Genomic DNA, 18821 nt, shown 5'->3' with positions numbered 1-18821 from the left:
CACAGGATTTGTGGGTGATTGGGGGGTGTTTTCCCCTGGACTCGACTCTGCTCCCAGCTCACGGGAGGTACTCATCGTAGGTGCCATCTCGGCCAACGGTAGAACAGAAGGATCAGAATTGTAAAGGGGTTGTTCTGGGAACACGTTGAGGGAGATGGACCACGATGTCTTGATACCGAAAAGACCTGGACCAGCGGGCGATATCTTGGTGAACAGCCTCCTATCAATTACACAGAGACTGATCCTTGCGGATCAGAAGTGCCCCGCGTGAGAGAGTTCCCTCACGGGGTTCTTATCTATCCTATATCATGACATCATCCAGCATCATTCGGCGGGTCCTCCTGACCTTCGTCTGGAGACTCTCGTTACAGATAGATGTTGACAGTAGGCGGATTATCAGAACCCTTTCGCTTTCGCCGTTTACGTTCCAAAAGGAGCTTTTCCTGCTCGCGAAACAACTGATAGATGTCTTCTAGTACATCGTTATACGTTCTTAGTATATTACCTTCTTCGGCGAAGTCAACTAGCTTTTCTAGGACGGTGGTTTCCAATTTGTGGTGTTTTTGGGTGCCTGGATCACGCCAGCAGTAGAACCCTTTGTTAGTGCAAAACGAGCCGGTGTATCGAAGGAGTTCATAGACCTCCTTCCAAACAGGATGCTGGCCAGAGGCTTCTTCCTGCTCGATGAGGAGCTTGTCTCTTGCTGCGAGCTGTCTCCTTGAGGCTCTAATTCTGGTGCTGCCTCGAGTCCCTGCGGCTACCGCTTGACTGATTTCCTTGTAGATAAAGCATATATTGATCCTCAGCTTCTTTCCTTCCCGGAACAAGTGGCTCCAGGCTTTCATCTTGTCCTCAACAGCCCCCCTACTCAATGTTAATTCCGTCGAAGCACTTGCGGAGATCTCGCTCGTTTCGCTTCTCGACAGATACGGTGATTTTGGTCTCGTTGGACTGGTACCTCGACTCGGGTAGTTTGTCTTGCACCCTGGCCGCTAGCGCATGCTTCAGGAATCGGTCCCAGTACGTACTGGGCGCGAGCGTAAGGTTCTCCTCTATAATCTCTATAACTAAGCGTTAACAATCTTCCTTTCCTAAGCTGTAATTTCTACTCGATAGAATAATGAATGCAGGTAGGGACAGGCTCATAATTGATGCGTGGGTCCCAATCGTCTAACTGGAGCAAAGGCAGTTCCCGGCCAGCTCGCTGCTGGCTCTGTGCGACCGGGCTTCTGCTGCGGCGGCTTGCAGGTGTCGAAATTGAAGGAACTGAGAGCCTCGGAGTACCGTAATCGAGCTTAAGGCGATCGTTAACGGTAAAAAGGGGATCAGGAACCATGGTGGTTCATAGGTTGCTTACGAGAAATGGGCGAATGCGTAAGTCGATACTGTCACCAAAACCTGACTTCACATCGTCCCTTGAGACAACGGTTTATCTATCACGAGACAAGTCACCTGATTCACCTCCACATTATATTGCGCTTGCACTCTTTGCGCTTAACGGGCCACATTTTGGAAACGTAAGGGACGGGGAGATCAGTGTTGGTATCTTAATTATAAAGCTTGAAGAAGTTTGGTATTCGGCTTGAAATAAACGTGCTCACTACTTGGGTCGGCGTGTGTTAAAATTGCGGTGCTGGGCGGCTTGTTGCTTGCTGCGTTGGACAATGGTTGGTCCTTGGCGTCTTGAATGCATGCAGCCGATCGGTCCAGCTGGCGGCAGTTCTTTGCCTTTGCCACACGATAGAAAGGCTGGTTGCTAAAATTAGCGCCAAACAATCTGCCTTGCTTTGCGCTCCTGAGCAGGGTCCAAGAAACGGGTCCCACACGACGACGAGACTACCCCACTTGCCGACCAAGAGAAGCAAAAAATGTCACATCTCGGCAAGGACACGATACCCGTAACGGATGCGGCGAATTCGACGACTTCAGACCGCGACATGCGAGCGGCCGCCGGAGCAACGTTGGAAACCGACCCTATCATCGATGAAGGCATTCCCTCTCGGCAACAAGCCGCTTCGCTGCCTACACCAGAAAACGCAGCTGTCCATTTGGGAGGTCCCAATAAAGCCCTCGCAAAAGGCCTGACGCGGGTAACGCCGTTTTGATTGGTGGATCCATGCTGGCCCTCGGTAACCTAGATCTATGCGGTGATCGCCCGTCACTAGGACTCCGGGTCGGCTTTCAGCCGCGTACTGCTCAGACGATGTATCCCACAGCAGATGCTTTCGGGTCAAAAAGACGGATTTCGCTGGCAACCCTATCAGATGCAGCACAGGTAATAGCGTTGAGCTGGAAATGCCCAACAAAATATACGTAGACACTACGTGAGGATTGTTAGAGCGCCTTGACGTTGTGACACGGTGTAAAACAAGGCGCACTGTATGTCAAGAAATGGGGAGCCAAAAATGGCTCCACTTAGAAAGATTTCAGATGTAAGATTGTGGACACTGAACCTGGCCGCCACTGTACAGCAAAGTCTATGTTGGAATTCCGTGTTGAATGCCCATTTTCGCTCCAGAGCTCTGAGGTCAAGCAAATGCCGCCATCGAGACCCTGCCTGCGCTGCCCGAATTCCGCTTCCGGGGCCCCGCATTTGCCCAACCTAGCCCGTAAACGAGATCTTCCTAACCCCCGCCTTGCCTAATCCGAGCACTACAGCACTTGGACTTAGTTTAGCTTGGCTGCTGCTGGAATTACCAAACATTCCCCTTTACCACAGCTTCGGCTTCCGATGGGACCGAACCTCCGTCGGCGCCCGGCTCTCAAAAACTCTCCGTATGATCCGTTCAACCACGGTGTTAAGATTGAAGTGATGACCAACCTTAAACATAGCCAACCAGGTGTTCTGGCCTAGGCGAATTTCTCAGCATAATAACAAAGATTTCCTCGGCCAAGACGCTGCCGATTTGTCAGCTGCCGCAATATGCAGTTCAGGCATCGGATTTCTTCAAGTTGCCCCGCACGTCCGCGCAACGACGCTTGTGCTACGTTAGCTTGTATTATTAATCTGCGTGAGACATCTATCGAGGATACGGGGGGTTGGGCCAAAAAGTGTCCAGACGGTTCTGTCAGTAAGTTTAAGTCGCGTCACGCACAGACCATACAGTATTCGAAGCATCAGCGATATCCAGACATCACACCCGCTTCGACAATATCTCTTCAAAGTACACTTGGGGTCTAATGTAGCCTGGGGTGCTATTAAATGTACTAATAACACCATTTTTGTCTTTTTGTAATAGGTCTGGCCGTAGGGAGTCAGGGAAGTGCTTGAAGGGTTAGGGCTGAGTAAGGCATGTTACAGTGCGAGATGACTCTTTGCCACGTTTTACACGCTGAGAAGGGCCTAGGCTTGGCTCGTTTTAACAGGATAATCAGGTCACTCTGGCCCCAACATCCCGTACGGGAAACAGGCAGGACGGCAGTGTTAATTGACCGCTCGCCAAAAGGTAATTAACATTGATGTATATAAACGGGGCGCGCCCCCCAAAGCAATTCAGTTAAGTTCATCATCGACAACACATTCCCAACCATCTCATCCAGAGCAAAACCCAACTTTTCCCCATCGCGGAACTCTTCACAAACCCCCACAAAATTCAACATGTCCACCATACCTTTTTACGATGCCACTATCGGCACGAGTACCAAATCGCTCAAAGCCCTCCTCGCCATCCTCAAAATCGCCAAGGAACACCCGGACGCCGCGTCTTTCCCCGACGCCCGCCTCTACGAGGACATGAAGCCTTTTACCTTCCAGGTCCAGACCGTCTCCAACTTTGCCAAGAAGCTCGTGGAACGCCTGGCCGTCCGGCCCGCTGACCAGCCGCCTCTTGAATCGTGGCCCGACGAGGAACAAACGATCGACGAGCTCATCGCCCGCGTGGAGAAGACGCTCGACTTGGTGGCGACCGTCAAGCCCGAGCATCTGGAAGGGGCAGCGAACAAGAGGGCGCAGCTGCCTTTTGGCCCAGAGCTCCAGGCTGAGATGTCGGGTCTAGACTATGTGCTGAATTACATGCTGCCCAACCTGTATTTCCATTTGACCACCGCGTACGCGATCTTGCGGATGAAGGGCGTGCCGTTGGGCAAGGCGGATTTTTTGACGCCGTTTGTCGAGAAGCACTTCCCGAAGGAGAAGATGCTTGCGACGAGGTAGATGAGGACGGATAAGTGGAACTAGGGTGATTGTCTTGCAAATAGCCAATCGTCGGAACCGAATCAATAAAGGGATCTTGCTATCGAAAATGTGCCAAGAAATGCGAGAGCACGTACCTACTAGAAGCCGAGAATAGCGTTTGCCAGCCTGACTGCTGCCTTGGCCCCAGGAGTTTCGTCCTCCGGCACAGGGAGCTTCTCAAGGCCCATTGCTTGCATACCCACAGGGTCGCAGTATTTCTTGACATACGCTTCCGTAGCCCGGCCAATATGATGCGATTCCCCCTCTCCACCGGGGAAATCCGGCGCCGGCGTACCCTGAAGGAAAGCCGCCCTCTGACGGGCCACGTATTGCGCGCTGGCCTCAGTCGTCGGACAGACGGGAATGTAAAGCACGCTCGAGTCGGAGTTGCCGCCGTGTTTCTTGTCAACGGCATGGATAGCTTCATCAGTGTCAGCACCACCTGCCTAGTTCCAACCCACGCAAAAAGAGGACAGCAAAGCCGTACTTACTATCGCAATGCCACACCACATAATCCCCCGGCCTCACCTCGGGAACATGCACCATCGTCCTCTCGAGCTCCAGATGCGGGTGCTCTCCGTCGGGGAACTCCTGCCCACACCCGGGTACTGCCCCTTGCAGCTCACTCCCCATCTTCTCCCCGCCAGTGAACTCCCAATTCCCGGCCTCCAAAAACCTCTCCTTCTCCCCACCCACCTCGGCCAGCGTCCTCCTCGCCCTAAAGAAAGGCCTCAGAAGCGAGTACACCCCGGCCTCCTTCACAAGCGGATTCACCAGCAGCGTGCCCTCCCCGGGCCCCACCTTGCTCATGGCCAGCCACCCCTGGAACATGCGGAACATGCTGGACGCGCCGAGGCCGCCGTAGAGGTCGGTGGTGGCGCGCACGCGGTCCGACGCATCGTAGGGGTCGTAGGGGGCGTAGGGGGCGTCGGGGGGGGCGGCGTCCCAGGAGCCTCGGAACACGGCCTCGTACACCCCGCCGCGGCCGTACCCGTCCTCCTCCCAGCGCTCGACGCTGCCGCCGTCCTGGTGCGGCCCCAGCGCGAAGCGCGCGTCCCCCGGCCGGCGGATGCGCAGCCGGTCGGCGTAGCAGAGCGGGGTGCGCAGCGAGACCGCCGAGGCGCCGTCCGAGGCGCGCCACAGCGACGTCATCAGCGCGGTCTGGGCCCGCAGGAGCCGCGGGTGGCCCCGCGCGCGCACCTGCGGGGTCGACCAGTAGAGCTCCAGGACTTGGGGCTCGTCTTGGGGGAAGCCTTGTGCGGTATCTCTGTCAGTGACTGCCGGTGTGGTGCTGGAGAGAGGAGGGGTGGAAAGGAAAAACTGACCTCGTGTTTGCGGGTTCTGTCTCACGTACTCTTCGATCTCAAACTTGTAAGCTCTGGCCTCGTCTTCGGGGATCACCCCCTTGATGACTGCCACGCCGCGCTTCTTGATCTCTGGCTTGTTGCTGTCTATGTCGGCTTGGAGATGGCTGAAGCGCACTTCGGGAATTATGGCCGATCCGGCGTTTGCGATGATCTCATTTTCCTTCTTGAGGACCTCGAGCAGTCTTTCCCAACTGGCGATGATGGCGTCTTCGTGGCCGTCCACGAGGCGGAGTTTGAGCTCGCGGAACCGGTCTGGCAGGGGTTGTGCTTTTCTGCCCGAGAGGGAAGCGAAGGAATCGGAAATGTCTCCTTCAGCTTTGCCGCTGGGAGCGGCGCCCATGGCCGCCATGTAGGTGGCATGACGCACGTTGTGTCGTAATAGGCAACATGTAGCAGCGAGTGTGCCACATCTGGCGGCCAGGGTGGTTCTTACGAGCATCCTGAAATCGGGAACGTCGAAGTCTGGTGGTGGAAGTAGTTCGGGAATGTGTAATGCGGAAATAGTGTATAATCCGCACCCACCTGGGGTTTGCTGAGACTCAATGGTGAGAACGCGCTGTGCTGACGGCCATGGGGGCACCCATCATTGCCCAGACGGCGCACCTTGATATACCCGATGCGATTGGTGTTCCACGAGGATTGTTGGGGAGCATGGCAGCCGTGTTAAGCGTTCAGTCAGCCGGAAGTGCTACATTAGGACGTTGGTGCACCGCAGTCAAACGTCATCGGCCCCGGGGTCTGCCTCTTAGAGAATCAGTGGTTCAGGCGGGGGCCACAGGCGCAAGCCCAAGTCTGCCCCCTGGGATGCCGGGTCCGGAATGCATATCGGGTCCCAAATACCAATCACAATCCCGCGAGCGCAAATCGGTGGTGTTTAGCCAATGAGGACATCGAAGGGTCCTCGAAGCAACCGTGGCGGGTGGGATGCCCTCTGAGTCGGAATGTCCGGAAAGGGAAGGTCCGTCATCGCCCCACCTTTCGTCACATCTGCCAAAACCTTGGTTCCACTGAAATTCTCATCGGCTTTCGGCCTCGCACTCGTGCAAAAGAAAGCGGCTAGAAGTGGAGGATCCATTACTCCGTTGTCGTCGCAGGAATCAACCCGAAATCTGCTATGGCAAGCAACAAAGGTGGAAATGTCCAGGTCAGATTTGTGGGGCACGATGCTACGGGATTGCCCGTGAAGAGAAAACAGGTCCATCAGGCCTGCACCCCTTGCAGGAAGAGGAAGGTAAGGCAGAAGATGTTAGTGCGCAGAAAACAGTGTTGCTCTCAATCCCTGGAGAGATTAACGACTAACAACTCCTCTTCCATAGAAGCGCTGTCAACATGTCCTCGCCGACGAAAGGGTCGCCAGGAGCGACCCCGCGCAGGTCGAGGACGCCACCCCAGACTCGGACGCCTCTGATGCCGCTGCTCAACTTCTACGCTTCTTCCATCATGTTTCCGACAATAAGACCAATAGCATCGATAGCCGTGAAACAAGGCAACCATCTCGGCAGTCGGAAACCTCCCCCCCTTTCCTTGGTGATCTGAACCCAGAAAGCATTCTGCTTGAAGCCACCATGGCCGTCGCCGGAAAGCCACAGTCCTCAGACACGGATGGGCCAAAAAACGACGCGGAAGGGATCCTGGGAGTCTTAGCGTCAGTCTCTCCATGCCGTGGGGGAGACCCTCCTTCCCCTGGCAAAGAGCCGGCAGATACGGAACCGTCAACGGTTTCTGAAGTGCTTGGTTCGTCCGGTACAATACTTCACCGGGACGGCACACGGTCCAGAGTACAGATTCAAGACGCGACAGGTTTCGCCACCCTTGCCCAGACTCTTGTTAACCAGGTACTTGCCCGTAAGGTGCTTCCCACAGACATGGAATGGGGGGCTTTGAGAGACCTGTACCTTACCAAGATCCACCCCATCTTTCCCATTTTTGATAGATCAACTTTGTTGAATCCCCCAGAGGAGACTGAGCTCCGCGAACTCATTACGGCGTCTGTATGCCTCGCGGCGGCCAGCGATCCAGAAGCTCGCAGTCTTTTGACCTTCGATCGGGACGCGGCTCGCTGGGCGCCTACCGATCTCGCCACCGGAAACACTCGCACAGCCCGCTCGCGCAGAGCTAGCGATGAGAGACAGAATTCGCGGTCTGAAAAGGCGTCCAGATCTCGGCGGATCGTTCCGTTCAAAGAATACTCGCAGGAAATAACCAGATTTATCAACAAACGACTTATCGAGCTGCGGGAAAAGCAGCAGCTCCCTCTCATCCACGAAATCCATATTGTGGCGATAACCTGCCTCTATTGGCAGCCAGCTGACCCCAAAGAACGATTTGAGCCTTTGTGTCTCTTCGCCAGACTGGTCAGTTTAGCGCATACACATGGCATCCACCTAGACCTTCTGAACAGGGCCCATACGGATAGCCGACCGGCTGCTGATGGCGGCGGGAGCAGGCTCTTCAGGTGCCTGTATGCGCTTGACCGGTTGCTCGCAGCCTTTGCCGGTCGGCCAGTCATGTTTCACAACGATGATCTTATCCGAATCCCCTCTACGGATGAAAAAGACCCGCCCGCTTTCCGACTCTTCATGTCCCTAATCTTTTTGCTGGACCAAGTCATCGAAATGTATCGGCCAAATCCGAAGGTTAGTTACATTGATGTACCGGTATTTGAGCGCCTGGCTATTGAAGCTAGAGCACAAGGCGAGCCAGATAGCATCCTTGGTATGTAGCATCCTGGCTCCTTGGGCTCGTGATCTGAACTGACCATACACATGCCTTCAGCCACCCTTGAGGTCCTCTACCATGCCATCTGCGTTCTCTCGGTACGGATGCCGCGTCAACGTTTTCGAACGGCACCCGAATGCGACACCCTTCCTTGCCCGAGCTACCAGCATCTGCCCCCGAGTGGTGTGAATGCCCGGAGATCCCATTCTGCCGACCGCATTCTAGATGTTGTCAAGGACTACAAACTCAGCCCCATGCCGTTCGTTCCGTATGCTCTCACCCTCTCGCTCAGCGTGGCGTATCGCAAATGGCGCTTCAGCCGGCTGCCTATGTTCAGAACAAGAGGCGGTGCAGACTTCAAGAAGGTGCTTCCTGTTCTGCAGGAAATGGGCAGGGTGTGGAATAGTGCCCGTCTGAATGCTCAACTCGGTCAGGCGGTGATGCTCAAACTCGATCGAAACGAAATCCTGCACGGGAGACGTTCGAAGTGCGGCACCGAGGGCAGCCGTACTAGGGATGGCGAGCAAGGGCAAAGCGGCAGCCGAGAGTTACCGGTCGAGTTGCCCATCGGACCGAACGATACATCGCCGCCCACACGGCTATCTGGCCGAGTCGAAGGCGGCAATCAACCGACCGACGGGAACAACTCCCGCTTGTCCCTTGAGCCGACGGCCGGAAAGGATTCCCAGATTTCGGATAAAAACGGTGGAGCTGAACCGCCGCCCGGCCTTGACATGTCAATGTCTTCGACCACTACTTCGTCTCTGGAGGTTCAACCACCTTTGAGGCCCACTGCCTGGAATGTGTCATGGAACCCGCCGTTGGCGGGCGAGGAAAACGCACCTGACGCCATACCGTTACCAGGGGACTTCTTCTACCCGCCAAATGTAATGGAGGGTCCATCTGTTGACGGAGTACCCGAATACGATCTGAACGCATTCCTCAATGACGACGACGCACTCTTCCGGTCATGGGATCCCAAATTCGCCCAGTCCGTGGACTATTCATTCAGCAGCAACTTGGACCCAGGGAACCCGTTTGCCTGGCCAGAGTATTGCAATTATACTCCTTGAATTCCCGAAGGGTTGGAGAGACGCTGGGCTTGGGTCAGGATTATTAAGTAGTTAAATAATGATTCGATGTGGCATCTCAGCCGCCTCTGTCAAAACCCTCATGTGAAACTGAGCATTAAATTCCATGGCAAACGTGTCGTTAACGTAAGATAGTGTCATTTAATTGCTCCTCTGGGAACTCCTTGGCTTCATTACTGATGTTTCGCTCAATAGACTCTATAGAGAGGGCGGAACCATTTCCCGTTTTCCCGTTTTACTTTTTTTTTTTTTTTTTTTCCATTATCAGAGGGACATCACATCTTTTTAAGTAGGACCATCAGGCCACTCCATTGATCCAGGCAAGCTTGAATGATATCCATGAGCCGTCCCAATAATTATTCCACAGGTTTCAATTTATCAATGCCCGCATAGTGCCGTAGAAGATCATTTCTTTATGCATTCATTACAGATTATCGCACACGTAAAACGTCCATCAATCCCATCGCCATCTTCTCTGGCATGCTGCAGAGCCCTCTCTGAGTGATCCCGTTTAAGCGGGGGTATATCCCTCTCTTCCCCTCGAAGGTGAACCTTCATTATGTACCACCGGTATTTAACTTGGTTGGCTACTGCAACAACGTGACCCAGCCTCGTTGTTATTGTTTGTGTCTTTGGCTTGGCATCTTGGTACATTTCCGCTCTCATAGGAACCATAACACTGCTCCGACTATGAATGCGCTCGTAGTTGCAGCGGCGGCAGATCTTGCTTGCGCGGCCGTTCCTGTTACTACCGTTGACTGCGGTGGTGTGGTTGGTCTTGTGCCTGCTAGCGGGCCAGTTGAAGAAGCTCTGAAAAGTGATGTCGGCGATGCTCTTTTCGGTGGTCTCGCGTCATCGTTGATAACAACGAATCGTGATAAACTCATATCCCAGATTGCCCAGACAGCAGGGTTGGACGGTAGGGCTTCAAATCGCCCTGTGCCGCTGTCGCAGCATGAGTCTGGGTGGTCGCCACAGCAATAGGAGCTGTCGGTGCCCGTGACGTTGGCACAGGATATCATGTCTCGCCTGCCGGCGCTAGAGACTGTTACCCATGTTAGCCTTCCTGCGGCAGGCCGAGGCGCTATGGCGGGTTGAACTTGCTTGGGCTTGGACAGTAGGGATCACACTCGGACGAGAGAAAAAGCCGGTCTGTACATGCTGCCTGAGCTGGCCTTCCGTTTGGGCCGCTGCAGAGCTTGTTGCTGAGACAAACTGTGCCTGGCTCCCCGCCACAGCACATGCTCTCTTCGGCGTCCGGGTCGCATGGGAAATCACCAGGCGATAGTTTCCCGTTCGGTAAATAGCATTGATTCTGGGCGAGACAGATTTGAGAGAAGCAAATAAACAAAATAGCCCGACTGAGCCTCGTCATCGTGACGGGAGTTAATAATTAATGGGGATTCCGGGAAAGCAGCGAATGTCAGGACGTATTATTAGTCGGCTTCCGGCGCACGACGATGTAACTCTGCAATACTTGTAAGGTATGTAGTGTCGGTAGTAACTAGGCGAAGAGAAGGTGGTGGTTGATTATGTGCAGAGATACGCCGTCATAGATGATACTTCTCACATGATATACCAAAGATGCTTTGCCGCAATCCGTTCACTCTTAGGTGTTTTAGCGCCGGACTACAGTGACTTGCGACATATGAACGTTGTGGGAGACGCGCGGTAACTCTCGTCCCGGTCTCGCGTAGGTACCCTAGCCGCCGAAGCTCCCAAGTTCTGACCGAGGATTTGAGGTGCAGCTGAGGTTTGGGGGGGATTTGTTTGGGTACTGGCTGATGTTATCATTGGCCTGCCTGTGTAACACCCCGGTTAGGTCTTCTCTTGGCCTTGGCTTACGCGCCAAACTGCTTCATATCATTGGCTAAGTTGGGCTGACGTATCATTGGCTCAAACGTATCATATGAGGTCGCAGCTCAGCGCGATCGGGAGTTCAGATGTTTGTTCAGTTCCGTTTTCGACAGCAGCGCGCTTACTGCTGCTTTTCTCTAATTATGGGCCTCTCCCGTCTCCCAGACTCTATGACATTTGGGCGTCATCTGCCTTTCCGATAATTACACGTCACCGCTTCGATCCTTGAACGATACAGACCATCGTGGCGTGGGCCCTGATTGGTGGAGTTCACAACGCAATCAAGCTGATTGCGCCGCAACGGTGAAGCAAGCGCGAAAGCCCTGAGGCGCCTAACTTGCTTATTTGCCGTTGGTGCACTCGCCTTGTCCGGACCCCGTGTTCTGCCTCGGATCTTCGGCACCGCCCATCCCGATCCCTCCCCAGAAAAGGACTCAGCATATCGCCAGAGCTGTTGGAATATCCAATGTTATCGTCTCTACAAGCATTCAGCACCCAAGTTCTAGACCTCAATAATAAATCTCGAGTTGATAAAAATCAGGAAAATTCGCATGAGACGACGTTAGTGGCCTGTCTGTCTGAATTGTATGATCAAAGTCATCGTCTTCCGGTATTTGCCCTGTGTATGATGTTTTCCCCTCAAACCCCAAACTTCACTTCACTGCCATCAAAATAGCCAACTGTGCGGGAAGCGGTACACAACGATGACACTGAGAAGTGATTGCGGTAGACGACCAAATGTTGATATTGGCGACGTTGCTGTGAGTGCATGTGATGGGTGCACGATGGCTTTGATTCCAGACAGTGATGATGGTGATGATGGTGATGTTGGTGCGAATCTCAAGCATGGTACCTTACTTGCCTGATCTTTCCGTTCACTGAGCGTGGCATTGTTGAGTTTACAAAGGAGTGTGGCAGTAACTGTGGAGCAAACCTGCAGCAAAGAAAGAATAATGTCGGATGTCGTGAGCGCAACTAATCCCACAATTCACAGAATAGTTCAAAGAACCGGCGTGCAACCGCACCAGTTGACATACAACCTGGCTGGGGAGGGCCGTTAGCATTCCGGTCGCTTCGACCGCAACTTTTTAAGCAATTACAGTCACTACCGGACTTCCACCACCCCCCACCTCAACTCAGTTTTCCCTGCTTGCTTTCCTTCCGCAGCTATCTCCCCTGCGACGCAATATCACATGCCGTCCCTGCTCTCCCCTCATCATTTCCCTGGAACAGAATAGTTGTATCCAGTATTTGCCTAAGGTCTCATTTCTTCAAGATGGAGCCTCCGAACAAGAAGGCCAAGTATTGTAAGTCTCTTGAGGATGAAGAGACGGTGCAGCACATCATCTGCCCACCTGCGCTCAACTACATACCCAAGGAAATTGCGGCAATGATTTTCGAGAAACTAGATTCCCCGGAGGATCTTCTCGCGATGATTACTACTTACCGCTCCCTCTTCGAAGCATTCTTGGCGGTGAAGAAGCCAATTCTCCGAGCCGTGGCCGAAAACACCTTCGGCACGAATTTTGTTGATCTCGTCCAGTGCGAGAAGGCGCCGAGGATGCCGTTTCTCCCCCGCGGGTAAGCAATCCTCCAAGAAAGGATAGGAAGTTGTAGCCCACTGACCACTATCTGCCATGCCGCTTATACCCAGACTATACTCGAATCCAGCTGTGATGGTCGTAGACGAGACGCAGCAGGAATACCTCAAATCTCTCTTCAATGTCGATGAAGACGACAAGAGATATGCGCTTCCAAGTGATCTTCCGAGTCTCATCCGGCAGTACCAACCGCTCAAGAGGATCAACAAACTCGTCGACCAATACATGCAGCACCACTTCCATTCCCTCGCTACTGGAACAGAACCTGGCCAATCTAGGCCAGACCCGCCGCAGATCTCCGGCGGAGGCTTTACAAGTGACGGCAAGGCCGCGCAGTTCCGTCCTCTCGCGATGGCTGAGCGCAACCGCATCAGGCGCGGCTTCATTCGATTCGAGACTCTCTGCCAGATGACATTCCATTCCCGTTGGCGGGCAGCGCTTGGTCGGCTAGAGTACGGCTATATTGTTGACGCTCGCCAACTCGTGTTTGTTGCGCTGGCGTTTACCGAGGGTTTCTTCTTCGAACACGCGCCGATTCCCTGGCAAGGCGCGGCCATCGAGGAGATTCTTTGCGTAGCCAGCTTCGTGCAGACACAGCACAAGCTGATGCTCGCGGAGTTGCACAACGACGTGGCATCGCACTCTGACCAGCATAGCAATCAGATACTCATAGCCCTTGATACAGATCGCGAGAACCATGGCGCGGCCTCTGCTGTTGAACCACTAGATGATATTCTGTTCCGGTACATTGCCACAGGGCTGGGTTTGGATTTCTCGAAATGATTCAGTTTATGAGCAAAGACGAGCGTTGGCAGTACGTGAGCGCGGTCAAGGACGCTCTGAAATTGCGATGCGAGGAAACCGCCTTCGAAAGGCATGAAGTAGCAGTCGCGGGAGTGCCAGGATTCGCCATTACCATTGCCAGGTCCGGCCAGCATCTCAGCGAAGCTCAACGGGCCGCTTTCCGCATCAGGCATTGCGAAGGGGCCAGCCCGGGACTCCACGCTGTCGTCGAATCATGGCGTCTGGGACCCCCGGGCAAATACAACTGCCTTGCATTGCTCGACTTTGGCTGGGCTTTTTGGGACAGAGACCGGGCTTTGGCCCTCGACAGCCGATACCAGCAACCTAGCAACAGCCCCTTTCTGAGCGGTCTCCCCGACTTTTTCTTCTCATACGGTATTTCATCTCGCATGATATCTGGCTCCAACTTCTCCAGGGATTTATGCTACCATGCCCGCACCAAAGCACGGAGATTCTAAATGAAGTGATTGAGATCCTCGGCAGCGGAGGCGACTCGCCCACGGGCGAGCAGCTCGCGAATTTCATGAGCTGCCTGCAACGTTTCAACGTCGCTACTTCGCGCCTCAAGCTCGAAATTGCACGTCTTCACGAGCGGTTGGATGTTTTGAGTGGGGTGATTGGGTTCATGTTCACCGGCGATCCCAACGATCAGTAGATCACGCGGCATGAAGAGCGGCCCCCACGACCAGGCGATTCGAGTACAGTACAACAGCCGTCAAAGGCCTGGAACTGCAAATACCACCCTTTTACTGTACTGTAACGTAGTTAAGGTCGCTTGCAGGACTGGCTCCGTTTGGAAGATTGGTGTTGATCGAAGGCGAACCCCACGGCCTCTTCTCACCAAATCTCAATCAGCTATGTACCTTAGTTTCCATTCCATGTATGATCAAGGTGTTGACATGTTTGGTCTGCGACCGGGAACTTATCTTGCAATCGCGCCCGCGTTTTCCAGCCCCGACTCCCACATGCAGCCACCATGGCGCCTTATTGCTTCCCCGCGGATGGAGGTGCACAGTCAGCCAGGGGACATCTCATGCATACTTGACAAACCTGCATCACCGCCTTTCTGATTCTGGTACGTCCAAAACGCCACATTCAGATGGTTGGTCCATTTCGAGGCAAGCGCTCATCCGCGCCAACGAAAAAGCCCGCCAGGGCTCTTTGTCTCACCCACCGTGGTCGGGAAGGTGGGATAAAGGCCGCACCCGTAGCGGGAACCGACCCCGCCTTGGTCAGTATTATTGCATCAATCCATAATCATCGCGAAGTCCTCCGTTACCTGTCGCCATTCCCCGCGGTACACACCTCACAGCACACGTATAGCGAGAAAGGGCTCGCGGCCGAGAGGCAATCCCAAGCACCGGAACACGGGGCTCAATATCACATCACGGCCCTGCATACCCTTGATTACAAGTTGGGAAAACGCAATTATTCTCCAGGCGGGTGAGTCCGACCGGATCCAACCCGGCGTCCATCGCCGCCCCGGGACCACGGACATGGAGTCGTCGCAGATACTCGCAACCGCTCGGCCCATCGAGTACCTAGTTTTCGGCATCTCATCAACGTCAGCCATCATCACCCGCTTCATCCGCTCAGTGCGCGTCGCCCATGCCGATCTTTCCGCCGTCACGCGTGAGCTGTCTGACCTGCGTCTGCTCCTAGACTTGCTGAAAGATGAGCCGGGCATGCCGTTGCTGCTCCAGGCCCAGATGCTCTCAGTACTGGAAAGTTGCGGAAACGTCTTAATAGAGATTGACGCTGTCCTAGCACGACACCCCAACATAGCCCAGTGGCTTGCATCTGGCCGGTCAGAGATGGCGGCATGCCGTCTCCGTTTAACTACATTCCGCGAAGCACTGGCATTGGCTCTCGAGGTGGCAAGCCTGTAGGTTTCCCTTGTCGCTCGCACTAATGTGCCTTGGATCGCAGTTGTCCGATATGCTAACGCCCTGAATTCTTACAGAACTAACCTGTATGGCAGCGCGACCAATCCAGATGCCGCCAGAGACAGCATCACCAGCGAAGTGCAACGGCTCCAAGCAAACGTTCAATGTGCAGGACCCTACAATAACAACGTTGCGTCAACGCTAGTCCCGTATCTTGATGCTGTATCGAGCTGTGTCCTGTCATCCCCGGTGGAGGACCGGGCGGGATATCAAGGTGGTGATGGAACGATAGAGTACGAGTCCGACCCCCCTCAATCGCATCGCACGCCACTCACCAAGCGCAGAACTACCATTACCCAATCTTTCGACAACGAGAACACAGGCTTAGAGGACGGCGTGATATCTATCGGACTCGGTCAGGGCATATACCCGCCACCATCGGCGCCGTATCCCTTCTTTGACTCCAGCAAACGCTACGGGGCTGGTGACCGTGTGCATGCTGCACAAAACAACGCCCTTACCTATTCTAGGGAAGAGTCAGAACAGGTCACAGCTTTACCACCCACGGGGGCTTTTCCAGAATCGCCCACCCTGCCAGCTTTACCGAACCCCGCTCAACCAGTGCCGCAACGATCTCTCCCTCAATCGCTTGTACAGTCCGCTTGGAAGCAGAGTGGTTCCGGCTCAACAAAATCCGAGCCTTCGGGCTCCGTCACCTATGCCGATCCAGAACTTCCCTCGCCTCCTCGAGAGCGTTACTCTGATCCGATCCACAACCCGTCAAATTGGTCTCCGTTCCGAGATCACTCGATATCGCCTCCCTCCAGCTCCTTCAAGCCAATCGACAGCCCACGTAGCAGCATCACATCGATTCCCCGCGAGTCTTCAACAACCAGCCCGTTCTTCGACATCCGGTCCGGCTCTGTCAGCCCGGGTCGGTCATCGCCGGGTCTTTCGATACCTGTCCCACTAGCGCCGTTCCCATATACGCCGCCACCGTTCTCGCCGCCGCCCGAATACCACCGGACGCCAACGCCGAAGTCTCCACATCGACGGACCGAAACCATTGCTTCAGCCAGTCAGATCACCATACCCTCTCCCGCAAAGCACAGTCCTCATCAGTCTCGCGTTGAGATCACCCCTGCCCGGCACCTTACGGACAAGGGCAAGGGTGCCGACATATTGCACATCGACACGTCGCCAAACTCAGTTTACACTGCAACGAGACACAACAAGGTGGTCAAGATCTGGTCGATACCCAAGAACGCCCTGCACGGCACCATCAAGATCACGTCTTACGTTCAGCCCAAGGTGCGGTCGCGCGAGTACTTTATCCGCAGCCACGCGATCCTCTCCGAAGCCGCCACGCTGATCGGCATCACCACGCACTTCGGTCTGACGCTCGAAATCTACAACTTCTCCAAAGGTGGCAGCGGCGCCAAAAAGGTCCAAGTCATCGACGACGCCCACCGCTGGGCCGCCAGCCAGCGTGACGCCCACCACAGCGAGTTCGCCCCCTTGGCCATCTACCGCCCCAAAGGCGACCGCATCGACCGCTTCTCCCTCTCACACGACCCAAACACCAAGAAGCCCTTTGTCGAAGACCCCGCGCAGTCTATCGAGCTCCTCAAATCCGACCTTCCCTTCCTCCCGAAATTCCCCGAGCTTGCCTTCTCCTCGGACTCCCCCTTCCTCATCGCCGCCGCCGGGCCCCGACCAGGCGACCCGATGCATCATGCCAGCGCTAACGCCAACGTCAACGCCACTGTCAACGCCAACGCCAACACCGCCACCGCCACCATCCTCCTCGTAGCCTGGCTCCTCAAACCCTACTCCCCGCCCGCCCACATGGGTGGCGGCGGCGGCGGCGACGAGACGCGGCACCGGCCGTACCGCGTGCACGTGCCGCCGGCGGCAGCGCACCCGGCGCTGCAGTCGGCGCTGCCCTCGCACCTGGCGGCGCACGGCAGCGTGGCCGTGTCCATCTGGATCCCGGCGCCGGCCAAGGCGGAGGCGGCGGACCCGGTCCCGCGGCCGGCGCCCGAGCGGCTCGTGCTCGTGTGGGACCTGCCGGCCAACGCGTCGCGCGTCTTCGCCATCCCCAACGTGCAGGCGTGCTGCATCGCGCCCGACTGCCGGCGCGTCGCATACTGCGACGCGGCCCGCGGCGAGTTTGTCATCGTCGACGTGCAGAGCCAGGAGGAGGTGTGGCGGTGGCCCGAGGTGGTGCGCAAGGAAGGCTTCGCCTCGTTCGGCCAGCTCGAGGGCGGCCTCAAGGCGGTCACGGTGTTTGAGTTCTCCAGGGACGGCCGCTTGCTGGTCGTCGGCGACTCGGGCGGCGGCGTCGGCGTCTACGAGGTGAAGGAGGAAGGGCCGAGGTTCGAGTTGGCGGCTGGGAACGGGAGCGACGTGTTGGCGGCCGGCGGGAGGTTGACCGGCTCCAAGGGGGTTGGGTCCGTGGCGCTTAGGGAGTTACCGACCTGATATATACCGCTGGTTGGCTGCGTGGGAAAGGGGAGGGAAGTGCTCTGGGGGATATGTAATACCAGGATGCGGCAGAATGAAATCAGCGGTGGCTCAGACTTGAATGTGTTAGAGAGGAGGTGTGTCAGGTCCCGAACATCTAATGACCAAGAGTACCTGTAGCAAGTATACATAGAAAGCATTCCCCCCGCGTTCCTCCCCCAAGGCTTCCCCCCCATGAGTTTAAGTTGGCATGTTGGCGGTTGCCGGTATACTTCTGTCACGGCATCAACACGAATTGGATTTCGAGTAAGAGTGTAATCACGAATGTGACTGGCAGCAACAGACCCGCGGAATTCAGCCAGCAAGGTTCTCGCGTTCGTTGGGATGAGAACATACTAGTACCACCGGCATTTGTCCCCCAGCCACAGCCTACTAGGCATATAGGCTTATTTTCCTCGCACCGTTACCAACGCCCCGGCCCCAAGTGGCCTAACGGTTACGAGGGCCGGGGCAAAGTCCCTACCGCCCACCAGGGCCAGGAGGTTCGAGTTCGACTCCTGACTGATTCGCCAGTTTCGCCTGCGCCAACTTCGACCGCTCGAAGCAAAACCCCCGGGCGGGGGGGTTTTCGTAGCCGCTGACCTCCCTTGCAACAGAGACGACGGGGGGCTCAGCGGTAAGCTTTTGCCAATTTCTGTTGTTTAATTCTTTTTTTTTTTTCCTTTCTTTTTTTTTTAAAAAAAAAAAAATTTAACCCTTAGAAAAGTATAGACGGCTATCGAAGCATGTGACCACAATAATCACTATCTCGCAGCACTCAGATAAGTACCTTAATTATCGGCAGCAACTGGTGATCG

The 18821-nt window shown here is 55.1% G+C and overlaps 6 protein-coding genes across 6 annotated transcripts; 4 read left to right on the top strand and 2 right to left on the bottom strand.

The window, feature by feature from the left end:
* Positions 1–864: 864 nt before the first annotated feature.
* Positions 865–1336, bottom strand: MFIFM68171_07993 (uncharacterized protein; the record flags this gene model as incomplete). Its single annotated transcript, XM_071063413.1, has 2 exons — positions 865–1061; positions 1285–1336. The coding sequence occupies 2 exons, from the start codon at positions 1334–1336 to the stop codon at positions 865–867; spliced, it is 249 nt and encodes an 82-aa protein (XP_070919514.1).
* A 2262-nt stretch (positions 1337–3598) lies between these two features.
* On the top strand, positions 3599–4153 carry MFIFM68171_07992 (uncharacterized protein; the record flags this gene model as incomplete). Its single annotated transcript, XM_071063412.1, has 1 exon — positions 3599–4153. One exon carries the CDS (start codon positions 3599–3601, stop codon positions 4151–4153), a length of 555 nt encoding a protein of 184 aa, XP_070919513.1.
* Positions 4154–4272: 119 nt separating this feature from the next.
* MFIFM68171_07991 (DUF1479-domain-containing protein (Fragment)) lies at positions 4273–5890 on the bottom strand (the record flags this gene model as incomplete). Its single annotated transcript, XM_071063411.1, has 3 exons — positions 4273–4595; positions 4666–5427; positions 5500–5890. The coding sequence occupies 3 exons, from the start codon at positions 5888–5890 to the stop codon at positions 4273–4275; spliced, it is 1476 nt and encodes a 491-aa protein (XP_070919512.1).
* A 765-nt stretch (positions 5891–6655) lies between these two features.
* Positions 6656–9332, top strand: MFIFM68171_07990 (Transcription factor domain-containing protein; the record flags this gene model as incomplete). The annotated part of the gene is made up of 3 exons (XM_071063410.1): positions 6656–6772; positions 6858–8256; positions 8317–9332. The coding sequence occupies 3 exons, from the start codon at positions 6656–6658 to the stop codon at positions 9330–9332; spliced, it is 2532 nt and encodes an 843-aa protein (XP_070919511.1).
* A 3151-nt stretch (positions 9333–12483) lies between these two features.
* On the top strand, positions 12484–14267 carry MFIFM68171_07989 (uncharacterized protein; the record flags this gene model as incomplete). Its single annotated transcript, XM_071063409.1, has 4 exons — positions 12484–12788; positions 12862–13551; positions 13734–13987; positions 14077–14267. 4 exons carry the CDS (start codon positions 12484–12486, stop codon positions 14265–14267), a joined length of 1440 nt encoding a protein of 479 aa, XP_070919510.1.
* An 841-nt stretch (positions 14268–15108) lies between these two features.
* On the top strand, positions 15109–17982 carry MFIFM68171_07988 (uncharacterized protein; the record flags this gene model as incomplete). Its single annotated transcript, XM_071063408.1, has 2 exons — positions 15109–15497; positions 15576–17982. 2 exons carry the CDS (start codon positions 15109–15111, stop codon positions 17980–17982), a joined length of 2796 nt encoding a protein of 931 aa, XP_070919509.1.
* Positions 17983–18821: the final 839 nt, after the last annotated feature.

The sequence above is a fragment of the Madurella fahalii genome, assembly GCF_045866475.1.
Source record: "Madurella fahalii IFM 68171 DNA, scaffold_4, whole genome shotgun sequence".
Taxonomy (NCBI): Eukaryota; Fungi; Ascomycota; class Sordariomycetes; order Sordariales; genus Madurella; species Madurella fahalii.
The sequence above is the reverse complement of the archived record's forward strand: the minus strand, read 5'-3'. Positions and strand labels throughout refer to the sequence as shown.